Source organism: Schistocerca serialis, chromosome 10 (assembly GCF_023864345.2).
Source record: "Schistocerca serialis cubense isolate TAMUIC-IGC-003099 chromosome 10, iqSchSeri2.2, whole genome shotgun sequence".
In the NCBI taxonomy this organism is placed as follows: Eukaryota; Metazoa; Arthropoda; class Insecta; order Orthoptera; family Acrididae; genus Schistocerca; species Schistocerca serialis.
The window spans coordinates 231,107,560-231,124,597 of NC_064647.1; the positions used below are offsets into that span (position 1 = coordinate 231,107,560).

General features: G+C 40.1%; 1 protein-coding gene across 4 annotated transcripts in view; it reads right to left on the minus strand.

Annotated features, from left to right (window-relative positions):
- LOC126425087 (kinesin light chain) overlaps positions 1–15,990 on the minus strand; it is a 431,165-nt gene extending 415,175 nt beyond the window's left edge. For 2 of the 4 annotated variants that reach the window (XM_050088000.1, XM_050088003.1), the window contains exons 1-2: positions 15,919–15,990; positions 15,523–15,602 (exon numbers count right to left, since the gene is read on the minus strand). In XM_050088000.1, the coding sequence (XP_049943957.1) occupies positions 15,523–15,563 (41 nt within the window). In that variant the 5' untranslated portion in view covers positions 15,564–15,602; positions 15,919–15,990. The remainder of the gene's footprint in view (positions 1–15,522; positions 15,603–15,918) is intronic. The other 2 variants (XM_050088004.1, XM_050088002.1) reach the window with 1 other exon arrangement.
- Between the last annotated feature and the right edge of the window lie 1,048 nt (positions 15,991–17,038).

Sequence of the window (17,038 nt, forward strand, 5' to 3'; positions counted from 1 at the left end):
TCCGATCACCCGACACACACACACACAGATGAGATGAATGCACCGCGCACGCGCAAACCAGCCGTCTGGTGAAATGCCCACGGGGCCGTTCCCGTCCGCACTGGTCGTACACCGGGCCGCTCACACGGAAAGTAACCACAAGGAGGGGAAGGGGGGGGGAGGCGGCTGTGGCCTCGCATGACTCACCGCCGACCGCCGGTCCCTGCTCCCTCCCCTCCCATCACACTCCACCCACACCAACAGAACAACCACGTCCGGGACAGGAGAAGCCGTACAAGATTTAAGGGACCCTTCACACTGTCAATGATACGGACTGTATCAAAAAGAATCATCCGATTTGGCATGTCTATATTTCCGAAACTAATACACATACAATTAATTTTTGTCTTTTGAGGAACGGGGCACTCAAAATTTTTCACACCTTTTCATAGGTGCACGGCATATGTCAATGCGGTATTGGAATTGTTCCCACACTTCAACGAACGTGTCTCGAGTTGCAGCTTCCACAGCTGTTGTTATGGCCGGTATTACACTATCAAATTTCTTTGTCAAAGATGTGATCAAATATTCCGTCAAATATATTTGACAAAGATCTTTGACGTAGCGTTGACGTAGGTGGCGTTGGTATTACACTGTCATCATATTTTTGGTCAAAGTTCAAGATGGCTGACAACAACAACTTATTAACTGTGGCAGTTGCATGTACCACAATTGCACTGTGTGCACATGCGGAGGAGAAGCGGGGGAAAAAAAGGAAACATACCTGGGTGAAGCCGTGGGTTTTACGACGACACGATGAAAGCATTCAACAAAACTTGTTAAGTGAGCTTATAGGGGAGGACGTAAAGTCGTACAGCAATTACATAAGAATGGATGAGCATACATTTCTGTATGTGCTCAATGAAGTGTATCCTCATATCACAAAGCACAATATTCACTTAAGAATTGCTGCATCTGCAGAAGACAGGCACACTGTAACACACCGATTCTTTGCTACAGGAGAGGGTTAGGTTAGGTTCGGCCTCCAATCTTCGAAATCTATTTTTGTATTCAGGGTGCCTCACGTTGTAAAGCGCCTCATCAGCTTCACACATCTCTATTAATTTTGTATCTGTCGGCACACATCAATTGTATTTACCGGCAATGTTTATAAAAACACTACAGACGACAGAATGCAGCGATGCTAGCGCTCCATGTGGTAACATGTCACATTGCAGTGAACAGAAGACAAGCGACTTCTTTGATCAAATCTACAGCGAGGCCCTAGATTTGATCAAATATTGGACGACATTTGACAAAGTTCCCTATTACACCATCAAATATCTTTGACAAAGATATTTGACAAAGAAATATGATAGTGTAATACCGGGCTATGCGATGTCCCAGTTCGTTCATTGTTGTTGGTAACGGAGGCACACAAACAGAGTCTTTTATAAACAGTCACAAGGCATAATCACTTAAAGTTAGGTCCGGTGACCTTGGAGGCCATTAATGTAAGGCTGAATCATTTGGTCCAGGACGACCGATTCATCGTTCAGTAAACCTTCGATTTAAAATTTCCCACATTTCCAGAAGCCAGTGTGACGGTGCTCCATCCTGGTGATTCGATGAACCCTCTGCCAAGCACTTGAATGTGATTTGCAGAGTATCCATGTAGATGTAAAGTCCTGTGGGAAAAGAAACTACTCAAGCATATCGAGATATGTGCTCCCTGTAACAGAGAAAAAGGACCATACACCTTTTCCCGTGAAACTGCACAAAACACAGTAAATTTTGGAGACTCCATGTTATGTTGTACAACTTCATGTAATTGTTCCCTATCCCATTTTCTCACTTTATGAAGATTCACCTTTCCATTTAAAATTGAAGGCTGCCTCGTCACTAAACATTAAGCGTTGAAGAAAACTGTCATACTCCATTTTGCCAAGAACGAAATTACAGAACTCCACATGTTTTTGTTTGTTACCTTCAAGAAGAGCTTGCAGTAGCCGGATTTTGTATGGTTTCATGTGTAAAGTCGACGCAACACGCGTCAGACATCGGGGACATGTTGAGCAGTCGAGCTGCAAGGCAAACGGATTTCTGCGGACTCCCTGTGAAACTATGGCGTATGCGTTCGATGTCCGTGTCAGACACTCGGGGACAGCCCGGCGATTTGCCTTTACAGAAACAACTTGTTTTAACGAATTGTTCGTGCCATCACCTAATGCTCTGTGCTGTAAGTGGATCCACACCATACCCAGTACGAAAGTCACGTTGAACAGTTATTACTGACCCACACTACGTAGAACTTAAACGCAAAACGCTTTCTGTTGTTCCGACACTATTTTTACTAGAACTGAAGTGAGCCCACACTGCTGTTACTTAGCGGGAACCATGTAAAACTCGAGAGTTTGCTCTTTCCAACAGTACATTGTTCACGCAAATATCTCAAACAACACAATAGTTATGATTTTCTTTAAACTGCATGATTCTTGAAACTTCCTGGCGGATTAAAACTGTGTGCTCTACCAACTGACCTACCCAAGCACGACTCACGCCCCGACCTCACAGCTTTAATTCCGTCAGTACCTCGTCCCCTACCTTCCAAACTTCACAGAAGCTCTCCTGCGAACCTTGCAGAACTAGCACTCCTGGAAGAAAGGATATTGAGGAGACATGTTTCTAGAAACATCCCCCAGGCTGTGACTAAGCCATGTCTCCGCAATATCCTTTCTTTCAGGAGTGCTAGTTCTGCATGTTCGCAGGAAAGCTTCTGTGAAGTTTGGAAGGTAGGAGACGAGGTACTGGCGGAATTAAAGCTGTGAGGACGGGGCGTGAGTCGTGCTTGGGTAGCTCAGTTGGTAGAGCATTTGCCTGCGAAAGGCAAAGGTCCCGAGTTCGAGTCTCGGTCCCGCACACAGTTCAAATCTGCCAGGAAGTTTCATATCAGCGCACACTCCGCTGTAGAGTGAAAATTTCATTCCGGATGAATCTTTTTCATACGCGCTGTACCATCAAACCGTCAACATATTGACCGTCTAAGGCGCGTAATGAGGTACTGTCAATACTTGATATATTAACGATTAGTGTCGATGCATCTCAAAATATTCTCAGTAGCGTCAATTTGTACGCAGCGTGTGTGGTCTAGAACAGACGGTTTGACAATATTCGCCATTCAGATGCTGACAGAGGTTCATGAACTGCCCACACGGCGTTTGTGTTCACTGTTTATGTTTTCATTTCATATTAGAGCATACATCGCTCAGATTGTTTTTCAAGTAGTCTTTTGACATGCTTTTAACAAGAAAGAGCATAGGCCTAAGGACTATGCAGTGGTAGTCGCATTTACCACTTTAGGAAGGTCAATGGAGGATTCACTACGACATTGCTTTTTTTATTAATCTAAAGTGACCACACGTCCTGATTTGGCCGGGACAGTTCCGGTTTTTGGGGTCCTGAGTCCCCCTTTACCGACCGCGTTCAGCCGGGACGCCTAAATGTTCCGGTTTTTACAAATCTAATCTAAGTCATGAGACTTTTCACATTTTTAGCACTGTAAAAGTGTTTTGCTCTTTATTTCCATATCATATTCCAGCTCTAACATACCACATTATAGAATGCGTTCACACAATCTGTCAAGTTCGAGACCTCAATAATACTTGCGCTGAGGTTGGTACTACTGAGCTGGATTTCCCTAGCGGTAGCCCTTTCGTGATTGTTTTGTTCGCGTGAGTATTGTAGCACATACAGATTGTAACCAGCTTCGCAATGCCCAAATGTCACTGTGTTTTCAGTTCCGAACTTCAAGAGAGGTAAGTATCGTACTCATAATTAAGTCTCATAAACAGTGTGGTAACTCTTCTTTTAGTTAACCCTCAACTATTTCGGACCGTCTCTCAGAGCGCGCAACAAATTTTTTTCTACATATGACACACCCACGCAAACCGCAGTGGGGTCTTCCTGTTGGATGTGATACATAGATGCCAGAACTCTAGACTATTACTGCACTTTTTTCCTTATTAACCGGCGACGCAAACAGAGGGTGTTACAAGTTTTAAGTGTGTTTGTGTAGGTCAGTGGCACAATAACTTCCAAACGAAAGGTCCGATTTTCATGCAGTTTTTTGACAGCTGGTTTAATCAGAATGGTTCGTAGCTATGTTCCATGAAGGCACGTACAGTAGTTCAAATTTCACCAGCTAAGTTTTAAGTAAAAAGTTTTGTGTTAGCTCCCATAAAAATACTATTCATAAGAGCTACATCAAGTTAGGTACTGACAGAATGTAGAGCTTAACATTTTGCCTGCCAACTACTAGTTATCTCGTACGAACGAACTAGCCACTGGCGTCAACTTCGTGCGAGTTGAATCGTAGGAAACGAGTTTATGCATAAAGCCAGATGCGGAAACATTCGTAGCAAATAAGTGTGATTTACAGGTTTTTGAAGGGAAGGAACAGGTATAATATGTCATCTGGACGTAGTGAAACAGAATTTTTATTTTTCCACTTGGAATAAAAAGAGCAAAGTACACACAAAATTTCATACAAATATTTTAGTTTCAGATGAAAAGTGTGTCGCTAATGGTAATGGAAACAAAGTTTTTTTTTAATTGTTACTATGTCTTAAAGCATAGGTTCCCAATTTTTTTATTCTGGCCCGGTTATTTTTTTGCCTTCCCTTCCTGAACCACTGCAATTTTTTTTGAATGAGCTACCGTCCCCACCGCTAATTGTTCTTCTGCCTTTCCACACTGATGCCAACACTAGCGAGAATACCGTCTTTGGCACAGAGGAGATACATTAATGAAGTACGTGAGCTCTGCGCGAGTAAAAACGTTGTCGGCCCTTCTCCTTCAAAGCCTGCGCAGGTGAACTTTTTAAAAAAAGTGATTTGGCATTACAGAGAATGTTATTCTCACATACGGGACCGATAAGTAGCAGACTATGAAATTAAATTCAACACTTTGCCACGTAGTTATAGCGCAAAATTTGCTAGATCTAATCACGCTGGCAACAATGAGAAAATGAGCACAGCTGACACGATTAACATTTCCAATGATGCTGCCAAGACCCAAAGTGGCTGATAATAAAGCAAATTAAAACACTTTCTAAAATATACACAGTATACAATGTAGTTCAAGCGTCAACTTTTAACAATGAAATGATAATTAGAGTTTCACAGTTACATTATCTTAGCTGTCCTCTAGCTGTTTATTTTTAACTATGAAGTCAAAATTCGGTTCAAAAGATGTTATCTTTCTCCTTAGGACTGGTTCAATTTCCAGGCGGCTTATATAGGCCTATTTATTTCTTCAGGAACACCAATGTTGAAAACTCGGACTCACACTTATGTATCGAATCTAAAGGCATTAGAAATTTCGTGGCTTGTTCTGATAAAGTGGGATCTCTTGACGACAAGATGTTCAAAAATCTATCACACGACAGCACAGTTAACGAATCGGCATTTGAATCAGACAAATTACAGAATTCTAAATTGACTGAAAATGGTTCCTTTTCCATGTTCGGTTGCTGTTGATTGAAGGAAAATGCTACTTCAGATTAGCATCCACTGTGCAGTCCCAGCAAATGCTCCGTGATGAGTTGCTGTATCATGCGGGCATGAACATATGTTGTACTCTCTTTGAAATTCTCTTAGCTCTGTGAGCCTCAGTGTTGGGCCAAACGCAGGACAATGGTCAGTAAAGTAGTATCTTAACGACGCGCAATTTCATTATTTACCAGAATGAGTGCAACATCTATGTAACATACAACTGTCATATGATCCCCTTTAGAAACTAAGCTTTTTAAATTAACTTACAATTACTAAAATGTGATTATTTAATAACGTACGTAATTGTAAACTGTCAATTCCGACAAGGAGATATTTGCATGGGTTGCGACGGTTCACTTGGGGAAGCATTCTTCCACGCAAAGACTTTGTGCTTCTTCACAAAATGGACCAAAAACGACGAGATTACTGGTAAAAGGCGATTAAAGATAGGGTCATTTAATAAGTACACTGACGTACACAACTCATCTGGAAAATGTACTTTGTCCTTCTCGTTCTGCTCCATTTCTTTAAGGTGTGAGACAATATCTCAGCTGAACTTTCCAGTCTTTACGCTAAACATGAGATAATTCTCAGTCTCTATTTTCTAGTCAGTAATTGTTTTTTAAAAAATTCGGAGACAGATGTACTACAACTGAGATGACGAATCAAATTGCACGAACCGTTTATCTTGCATTCTGGGAGCAGTTCAGTCATTCTGTACGTGGCCGTAAACGTGTTACAAAGATCTAAATTAAAGTCTTCAAGAATGTATGTTTATCGTATACGACTGACCAACGATGACAGTTTCTGTCTCTTGAAGTTGCTCTTTTCAGCACTTACAAAGCAGAAAAAGAACAAGAGATAATAAACATGTATATTCACCAGAACAATTGTTTTACGTAATAAATAAATAAATAAATAAAAAGGCGATCTGATAGCCCCCTACGTAGTAATGGTTTTCCTGCAGACATCCATAGACAGTAGACAGGTTAAATCAAATTTAAGAGAACACACTCTCGTACACTGCCATTTATTTACTTTTAACACAGGTACCAACTCATAATAAAAAGAGGGAGAGCAGACCACAATGTCCGTTGCACGAAATGGAGAGTTTTCTGTTCCTCATGAAAGGAAGTACGACATACAGTATCACTTGAAAACGGCCAAACACAAGTCATCAGATACCAGTGCCGCATCTTCGAGAAGTTTAACAGACTTCTTTCAGCAAGTTGTTCCAAGTGAGCACGAACTTAAACAAGCTGCAGCGGAAGGCACATGGGCCTTCCATTTTGTGCAAGAGAACCGTAGTTCTCATTGAAGTGATGGTACGTCTAAACTAATCCAGAAGTGCTTAGAGTCTAAGTGCTCTTGTTGCCGTACAAAATGCTCCACACTGTCGTGATGAATTCCAGCAAGAAATGTGCAAAGTGATCTGCATTACTATTCTTTCTGATGCTTCTAACCATGGAAAAACAAAAGCTCTTCCCTGTATTTGTTCGATATTTCTTTCCTCTTGAAGGCATATGCGTGAAAATTCTCCAGTTTAAAGAGCAGTCTGGTGAAACTGCAGATATTGTTGGAAACTTTCTATGCGATACCTTCACAAAATATAATTTGAATGATAAGGGACGAAGAATATTTTCCACAAATTAAAGGGATGGCTTGGTAGTGACACCATTGGTGTAGGATGTGCAGTGCACATAGCGCATAATGCTGTAAATACAGCTGCAGATTGTTAACCAGTCGATCTGGAGTGTGCCATTCACAAGATTTATTACTACTTCAACATATATTCTGTGCACGTAGAAAGCCTAAAAGAATTTTGTACATTTTTTGATGAAGAGTACAAACAATTACAGGGACACTGCAGTACCACATGGTTGGCCTTGATGCCAGCCATTAGGAGAGTTTTACGGATCTATGGACCACTAAAATAATATTTGTTGAGTGAAGAAAAATGCCCAACAATACTGAGGAAACTTTTTGAAAACCCATGCTCTGAAGTCCCCTTCATGTTTTTACATAATCAAATGTCAACTTTTCAAGCAGCAATATTAAAGACAGAAGGCCAGCATGTTACATGTGCAGAGGTTGGAGAGGCGCTTCACGATTTAAAAGTGAATATGATAGAAAAACAAAAAGCCAGATTCGTGCCACACTTTATAAGAAGTGCTTTAAGCAAACTTAAATCTGAGGGGGACATAAATGTTATTAAGTTCACTGAAATCATATGTGAATTTTATGATAGCCGTGGACGTATCATTTTCATGTGTTTTTGGACTTCAAATGTGTTCTTTTAAATGATGTAGGCCTACCTACATGGGCTGAGGTCCAAATATGCCACAGAACACTCAAACGTCTTGCCAAACTATAACATCAATGACAATTAATTATTTCAAGAGTGTCTTAATATGCAGGAGCTTATCATCCATCAGAAAATAGACAAATGGAACACAGAAAAAACTGACACTGATATGCATTGGTTACAGATGTTTCAGCACTTCACATTGAAATAAATTCCTTATGAGAATATTTCAAGGACTGTGGAATTTACGTTGTCTTTTCCAGGTACAAATGCAGCAGTCGAGCTTGTCTTTTCTTTGATGATTAAGATATGGACATCTGAGAGAAAACAAATGAAAATAGAGACATTGAAACCAAATCTGTCCATTAAAATTAATCTGAAATACAGTTATTCAGAATTCTATGATTTTTCAGAATTAAAAGAAAGCAAACATCTGTTAAGTAAAATTAATTCATCACAGAAATGTGGAGGCATGAGCTGCTCAATTTTTAAAAGTTGTATATAGTTATCTAACCAAATGTTTTATTAACTTTTAATATTTTGGTGCACCACTATTGTATGGTAACCGTGATTGTGTCTTATGTTTTATATTACATCTGTTGTATTGTCATTTGATGCCTGTTACTTATTCCAGTGTAAACTTTAATCAAGTACAGCAATTATAGAACACTGTTGTATTCTGAGTAGTTACTGTACAAAATTGGCGTCCAAGGACGCCCATATGACAGTTCGCAGGGGTGGGGGGTGCCTTCTCTCTCATATATATTTTTTTAATAAATTTCTTGAACTAAACTCATGTGACTGCAGCAAATTTCTTCCTCTCCCTGAAATCGGGCGGTAGGGGAGGAGGGCGGCAGCCCCCCCCCCCTCCCGCCCTGCACTCCTGTATGGGCACCATTGTTGGTCCCACAAGGTTCTGCTTCCAAAAATATGGTCACTGGTCACCTTAATTAATCTGAAAATATACTAGGCCTAACCATAAATATATGATGACTGTGAAATACAATTCAGCAACATGTGTGTGTGTGTGTGTGTGTGTGTGTGTGTGTGTGTGTGTGTGTGTGTGTGTGTTTTCTTAGGATAAGTTAGATTAAGTAGTGTGTAAGCCTAGGTACCGTTCACCTCAGCAGTTTGGTACCTTAGGAACACACACACACACACACACACACACACACACACACACACACACACACAAACATCGAAAGTTTGATACATTTCTTGCAGTTACTTGTCCGTAGTACACACTGAAATCCCCGCACCACAGTGTCGCAGGTCACCGCTAGGAGAGCCAAAGGAAAACGGCCCAGCAGTTGGTAAAGAGGGATGTATGGTGAAGCAGTTTGCTTTCTACATCTGAAGGGCATCCGTGCTGCAACAATCCACGCTGAGTTGGTGGAAGTTTACCGCAATAATACACGATCGTTTGATGGGTCTGGCGGCGCGGTCGCTTCCAGTGTGGTCAAAAAAACGCCTGAATGACAAAGAACGAAGTGACGGATCACCTCTCTCTTTAGAATAGGGAATCGCAATTGGTGCTAGAAGACCGGCGTGTCACAGTCAAAACGACAGCGGAAAAAGTGAAAATCAGTCTCATATCCCTGCTCAGCATCTTGGATGACGTTTCGAGCATAAAAAAATTTGCGGTCCGCTAGGTTTCGCGACCACAGGCAGCAGCAGAAATCGGGGCAATCCATCATCTAATTACCATGGACGAGTGTTGCGTCTATCATTTCGAACTTGAGACAGAGGAGCAAAGCAAACAGCGGAAAAATGTACACGGATATTCAAAATGAAAGAACAGATTTCATTTGTTTATTACAGACAAACTAGTAAAGTTAGAAACATTGCACGTCATCGGATAGATGAGGGTTCAAGGTTTTGACACAGTTACGTTGTTGTTCGTTTGTAGCAACACGGGAGCTACACCACACGAAAATTCATTGTGTGCTGGAATTTGCGCTAAGTGAATTCATTGTTCAAGTGCAACGTGCATGCCGCCGACGATCGCAAGAAACCAGATTTATGACTGGCATAAAAAATTCGTCGAACATGAGAGATCACCGAAATCTGAATGTTTTTTGTGCCCTTTCTGTTCACAAAGTTTATGGACCTTTCTTCATCGCGGAAGAAACTGTGATAGGAACGTCATACCTGGACACGCTGCAAAACTGTTTCTTCTTCACAAATATTACAATGATTTCATTATTATGCGTGACGGCGCCCTCTCTCACTTTCAACTTGAGGTTCGGCGTTATTTTAACACTGTCCCACGACGCTGAATGGAAAGAGGTGGGCAACAAGGCAATGTAAATTGTTTTTGACTTTCCAGGTAACCAGACAACACCCCTTGCGACTTTTTCCCTGTGGGGTTTCACAGAAGACAGTGTATGTTCCAGGTACGCTAGCTACTCTTCGAGGTCTGAGAAATCGAATTGTTGAAGCTGTCGAGACAAACAAGAACCTGGAATGATATGGACTACCGTTTCGATATTTCTAGGACAACGCATGATGCTCATGTTGAGTGTATTGGTATAGTGTCTGTGCGTGGGTGTTTGTTAAACAACCGACATCTGTAATTTCTTTTTGAGTCACACAGGAGATTCATCTCCCTCGAAAAGGGTAATGACCCCAACCATCATCAGGCGAGGTGATGGATATATAAATGCGCGTGCGAGAGAGAGAGAGAGAGAGAGAGAGAGAGAGAGAGAGAGAGAGAGAGAGAGAGAGCCATGTCGTGGTGTTCACAGGTTATTTCCATACGGAGCAAACCATCACAATCGCGAAATCTTCTGACAAGGATACTGGAGGACGTCATAGGGAGTTTTTTTGCTCCATCGTAATGCCCCAGCTCATTGTGCACAGTTACATATGCTGCTTCCATGGACTATCAAACCCTCCCCTCCCCACTATTTTAAAGAGACATGGCATTTACTGACTTTTTCCTCGGATGAAGGAACTGTTACGCGGCAGGCATTTACAGAATATCGATAAGGTCATGTTTCAGGTGTAATGTTTTCTGAACAGCCAAAATTCAGACTTTTGCAACGAGAGCTTCAGCAAGTCGGCCATCGTTCAGAAAATTTTCGCACTGAAAAGTTACCCCTCGTCGAGTATTTGTACCGTATTCATCTATTAATACCTTCCGAAATGCATCAATAGCTCGACACCAGTTTCCATCTCAACGTCAAGCTCTGTGTAGCGAAGTGAAAACGGGGGTGGGGGAAACAACGTATCACAGCACGTCGCCTCAGGAGCTGCAGAAATGAGTATACCAACAGTAATGGCGTGAGACCCGGTGTACGTCACGGCCAGGCGTGATGACTCTAGCAGAGCTGCCTGCAAATGAATCACCATGCTGCGTGAAGCAAGTCGGGAAGAAGATGGGAGAAGCTCGTCTGGGCGAGCACAGAAATTCAGTCATCCACAATATCACAAGGTACAACCCGGAAGATTGAGAGCTATGGAGATAGCGACGACGGGCAGGAGGCAGAGGTTTTACCTCTGTATACTCAGGTTACCACAGTAGTCCACAAGAAAAACGCTTTTTTCATGCTGGACATTAATTTTTTTTATTTCATTTATGTACCCAGATACGTTTTTAACAAGGCGTCTTCAGTGGGTGTCCTACATCACACGATTTTTTTGTTTCACATATTGAGTGTAGATTTAAAACAGTTCACTCAAGTTTGTTTTAATAATAAAACAACACAAATACTTACAGATATGAGTCCGATTCATTATCTGAAAATCAAGTAGCTTTCCCTCATGTGGAACGCCTGTTGAAAGCCAATTTTTCATGTAGTCACCGTTTTTGTAACATGACAATTTGACTGCTACTTTCTGTGTCCAGAGTCATTTGTTTTTGTAAGGGTTGCCAACTTTTTTTTAATTACACACTCAGGAGACTAATAAGATTTGTGTTCATCTTTTGGCATGTTGTCTATTGCGTAGTCAGATAGTGTAAACAGCGAGTGGTTAGTCATATTTACTTGTTCATTTTGCAGTTCTTTTTGCCATTGTTTAGTATATGTGGTTATTTTCTTGTCATGTTAGCGGGCGACTTATTTATTCTATTTCCATATCTTCCCCTCTTGTAGAAAGCTTGTGATTCATTCCGCATAAATGTTCTGCAAAAGTTGATCGAATGGTCTGATATTTCAGTGCTCCGGCAGATTCTTTCGAGTGTTGAATGTTCTGCTGGTTTGTCCTACATACCTTACATAAGAAGTGTTGCATAGTAATTGGTATACTCCTGCCTCCTGGTAGATGCCTGTGCCTCATTATTTTGGAAATGTATATTTGGACTACATTGTTGGTTTTAAATGATGTGTTTACATCTTCCCTTTTGAAAATGCAGGTTTTTTGTGAGAGTGTTTGTGCTTGTATGTCAATGCTAAAATCTTAAATTGCCTTTGTTGGCATGTATTCTTTGTTTCATTGTTGTTCTCTCACTGTGTGCTTGTCTTTATAGAGTATTATTGTGCTGTTTGTGGCTGGGTGAATTGGGTTTATTTACAGTACTTTTTTTAAATTTGTGGCTAGATTATTACTGGACCCATACTTTGTTGCTTATAAAATACTGCAACTTGTAATTACAGTAATTTTTTTTCGTCGGTGGTTAGTACAATTCTCCAGAAAATTTTCAAGAAACTGCAACCTCGTAACTTCAACAACATCCAAATTTACACAACAAAGTAGAAGTGTGCATCCACCATTGCTGTATTCACGATTTTAAACAGAGGTCTGCAGATTATGTCTGTGCGAGCACATAGATGAGGGAATGCTGTTTCTTTCTGTTGTTGCCATCCACATTCAGTCATTTCATTTTCTTTTATTTACACATTTTAGTTAGAGGGAAGGTAACTGAGAAATGTCCTGTGTTGAACATATGTCTTAATTTTCTGTAATTTTCATGTTACTCTATTCTTGGACAGTTCGTTGAGAAATTTGGGAATGGATATACATAAAAAAATGTAAACACTTGTAGCCCATAAGCAAGGAAAATCTGCATTTAACATCTACCCCAAGGATTCATCCTGGAATTTGTAGAAAAAGGGGTGGGAGGGAGAGGGGGAGAGCAGGTTGTTCATGCACGACATGCTCACCTGTACGTAACTAGTAAGCAGCTCAAACTAAGATCCAAGCTGGCCAGACCTTGGTTATGTGCACATTAGCAGTAAACGTGTAGTCCGCACCATCAATTCTGGACAGTGGGCAATATACGTAGCACACTCCAAACATGATACAGCAAAGTAATCTCATTTACTAATATAAATATAGTTTTAGCTTTCAATAGCACACCTGAGTTTCTATGACGTCCAGAATAATGTATCCATTTTTAGAAGTCGCCAATCTGTCACAGGCATAATTGCAATCTGTCACAGGCATAATTGATGGCACTGGAGGTAATTACTCCAGAAATTAATCTCAGCTCAGGGCATCACCTTCTTTAGGTGTGTTACTGCATGATTACATTTATTACCCGTATTAACACATTTCAGTCCTGCTCACTACGTGAAGCTGTATAAAAATATGGAGACATATCTTACACTATTGGAACTAGAAGTGCCACACAGTTCTGAATAATTCACCAGGAGTGGTATATGCCGACTAACTTCTATCAGCACCTGGCAACAATGAATGTTTAGGTTCCCTTCAATTCACTGTGACACACAATCAGCATCACTGCCTGTTGTTATTCTACCACAGAATTTAAGAGAAATTTGTATGTCTACAAAAAATAATAATTACACTCTCACAGAAAGATCTACTGCTACAGTGGATGTATTAGCTAACCATACAATCAAGTCGCTGTCACTCCAATGCAGAAAAACATAGAGATGCATGAATCTTAAAAGTCCATAAATACTACAACAGTTAATTGTTATCAGTACTACAGGACCAGTACAATGATATGTTCTTATGATACATTCAGCATTACTGCTTTCAATTACTTCAATCATATTGTCTCATGGTACTTCTAGAAAAACCAGAAGAGTAAACAAAATTTTTGCTTTAGTTGCTGACTACATTACTCAATGCACAGAAGAGTTGTGGGCAACTGCTTCTCAAATTTCAGGTTCATCATGATACGTGATGATTACAATAGCGGCATTGTGTGACATCATGTGTGCAAAACACTAAAAATATTTTCTTTTACCTGTGTATTGGTTTTCGTTTGTAGGTTTTGGTGAAGCCCAGGGCTACATTAGGTTGGAAGGTGACAGTTGTGAGTTCGCAAAGCACTATCACAAACTTCATTTAATCTAGAAGGTAACACTACCAATTTTTTTTTTTACACTTACAAAACTGTACATCAAATTTGTAGCCCTTTATCAGAAGTTACGCAGATTTTGTTGACGTGTGTGTGGTTTTAATTCAGAAACACAATAAAATACTGTGTGTTCTTGTTGCACTATTTCCAGTCCACAATGTTAGGCATAGGAAGGTATCAAAACACAAAGGAAGTAAAGAAAAAAATTATCCCTCTACTATAAGAACAGTTAATACATCAATACTTGACTCAGAATTGCTCAACGCAACACTGAGTAATCGAAAGAAAATTTTTGGAGCATCATAAATGCCTGCAACACAGCTGGACAGGTTGAGCCACACCCATCTTATAAACAACAGTCAATTGCACGAGTGCATGTAGTTGAAAACACTTGAAATTTACATTTACAAATATCATTTGATGACTGTGTCACCCTTCAGATGAGAAGAGTACAATGTTAGCAGTCCTTTGCTTGCAAATTTCCAGTGAATCACTGCATTCTCCACTTTTATAATATTCACAAAATATAACAATTTTGTTTAGATGAATTTACCTCATTGATACTGTTGGGAGCTTCACTACATCTACACAATATTACCGCTTAGCTTTCCGAGAACATTCACTAATGCAATAGCCACAAAGAGGTAGGAATGAAGGAATTTAATAAGGGTACAACACTGTTTTGCCATTAAGTGAGTGAAGATTGGGTACCAGCTTCATGGAAAATTTAATCTTGTAAAATATATTAGACAGCTTTCTTCGATATACACACATCATGTGTTTCTCTTGATTAAGTTCTGCATTACTTATAATTAATCCATCCATCACCATTCAGGAATTTAATTATGTTACTTCTGCTGCATTTCTCAATAAGTGGTATACTGTTCTGCATACAATATTTTCGCTGTTAGTTTCCAGTGATATTGTGTGCGCTTTGTATGTAGAAAACCATTTGATCCAACATGAAGTTTTAGTTACAAGCATTCTGTGCAAATGACTGATTACATAGTCCGTATTCAGACTCTGGAACAGACACCAAAAATACATCTGTGTAACGTCTACCTGGTGTTGGAATACACAGTGGTGAATAGGTGCCAGTCAAAGTACAAATTGACATTTACTAGTACATTTACTGACAGCAACAGACGTACAACAATAGCATATACTGCACTGCGGAAAACTTTCATCGTCGCGAAAACTGATTGGAAAGAACAAATCCGTGTTCAATAAGTACCACGAAAAGTACAGTTTTATACTTCGATTTTCTTACTGCACAACTCAACATACCAAATAAGGGAAAGTGTTGGTGACAGCGTTGTCCATGATATGTAGTTTAAACCTTTTGCCGAAGGTAACAAGTAATTCATAAGAAAGATAAGTTTACTAATGCATTCAAAATGTTGCAAACTTACTGCTTGTCGCGATCTTCCATAACTACTTCACATGAAACCATAAGGACTGCTGTCCATTTATCAGTTCAGCGAAGTATGGTCTGAAAGAAAAAGCAGGTGCTACGTAAGACTGTTTATTTACTCATTTACATCGAATGGATTCTGTCTTTATTATTTTTTGTCTCAGATACCGAAGCCTGATTAGACGTCAAGAACTACACAACAAATTTTGCCGCATGATGTCATGAGAAAATGGCGAGAAAGTTGACTCATGTAGACAATTATTCAACAACTTTTGTATGAAGAAGATGAAAATGATGCTTTTTTGCAAGTAAATACAGTTAGATTTCACCTATTGCCACTGAAAACGCTTGCAGATGTCAACAATTTCCGCTAAATGTATTCCATGCAACTTACCTGACAGTTCACTGGCACTACTTGCACAAACTTCTGCACGTCTGCTGCTGCACTCTGTCGACAGTCACACAAACAAAAGCTTCATTCGCCTTAGAGAATCGATAGTCGTAGCTAAATTACCCTCGATCTCTCGAGAGAAATTATACATCTGTACGAGACCGTAGTATTTGAAAACAAGAAGAAAATTCGTTTTTAGGTGTAGAAGGTTGCATCATGTGAAAACAATCAGACTTTCGGTTTTTGAAGAGTCTATTTTTAAGACTGTGCTACTGACACCTTAACCTGTAATGTGTCTTGTCTGTATTCCAGAATATTGCAAGCGATGCGTCACAAAAAATTTGCAATGCCACCGATACGAAAACACACACACATACACAGATGGTGGGGTCAATAATAAGGGGAAGGCGAACGATGCAAATGATCTCTCCAGGAGGAATGATTAGCATACTTCTAGTTCGTGACTAGTAGTATTATTTCCACCAGTTTGCTGTTCTAATACTTATCTTGATTACTGCATCAGTATACCACTTCATAGTATTAGACGAACTACTGAAGGATGGTATACACCAGTGAAACATCACGATGCAAACTTTTAAATGTGTACACAACTATCAACACAGAAAACATCAGGTGTAACTAAAGCTGCATGTTGGAAAGATATGTGTATGCCACACAGAGCTGAGAGCAGCTTTCAAAGGAACACTGTAGTGTTTCAAAAGTCCAAGTTTTCGTAGTTCCCTTGTGGAGTGGCTGAATTTGAGTCTTTCCTGCTCATATTTGTGTAAATTTTATTGCATGATACTTGTCTTCCACTTTTGTGGGAAATATGATGGTAAAATTACACTGACCGTAGCACACACACAACCATTTAAGGAATCATTATTTCCACTCTCTGTTTGTGATTAAAAGGGGAAGCAACCGTAACATGTGGTACCATGTTAGGCATCCTCAGCCATCCATTTATTAGTGATTTGCAGAATGTGTACATAGGCATACATTTCTGGGTGTTCTGCTGCATTGAAAAATCCATGTATATACACAAAATGTCTGTGATTCTGTTTTCTTGTTAGCTGCTACAAGTGATGGCTTTATGTGTATTACAGGTACACATTCTAAACAG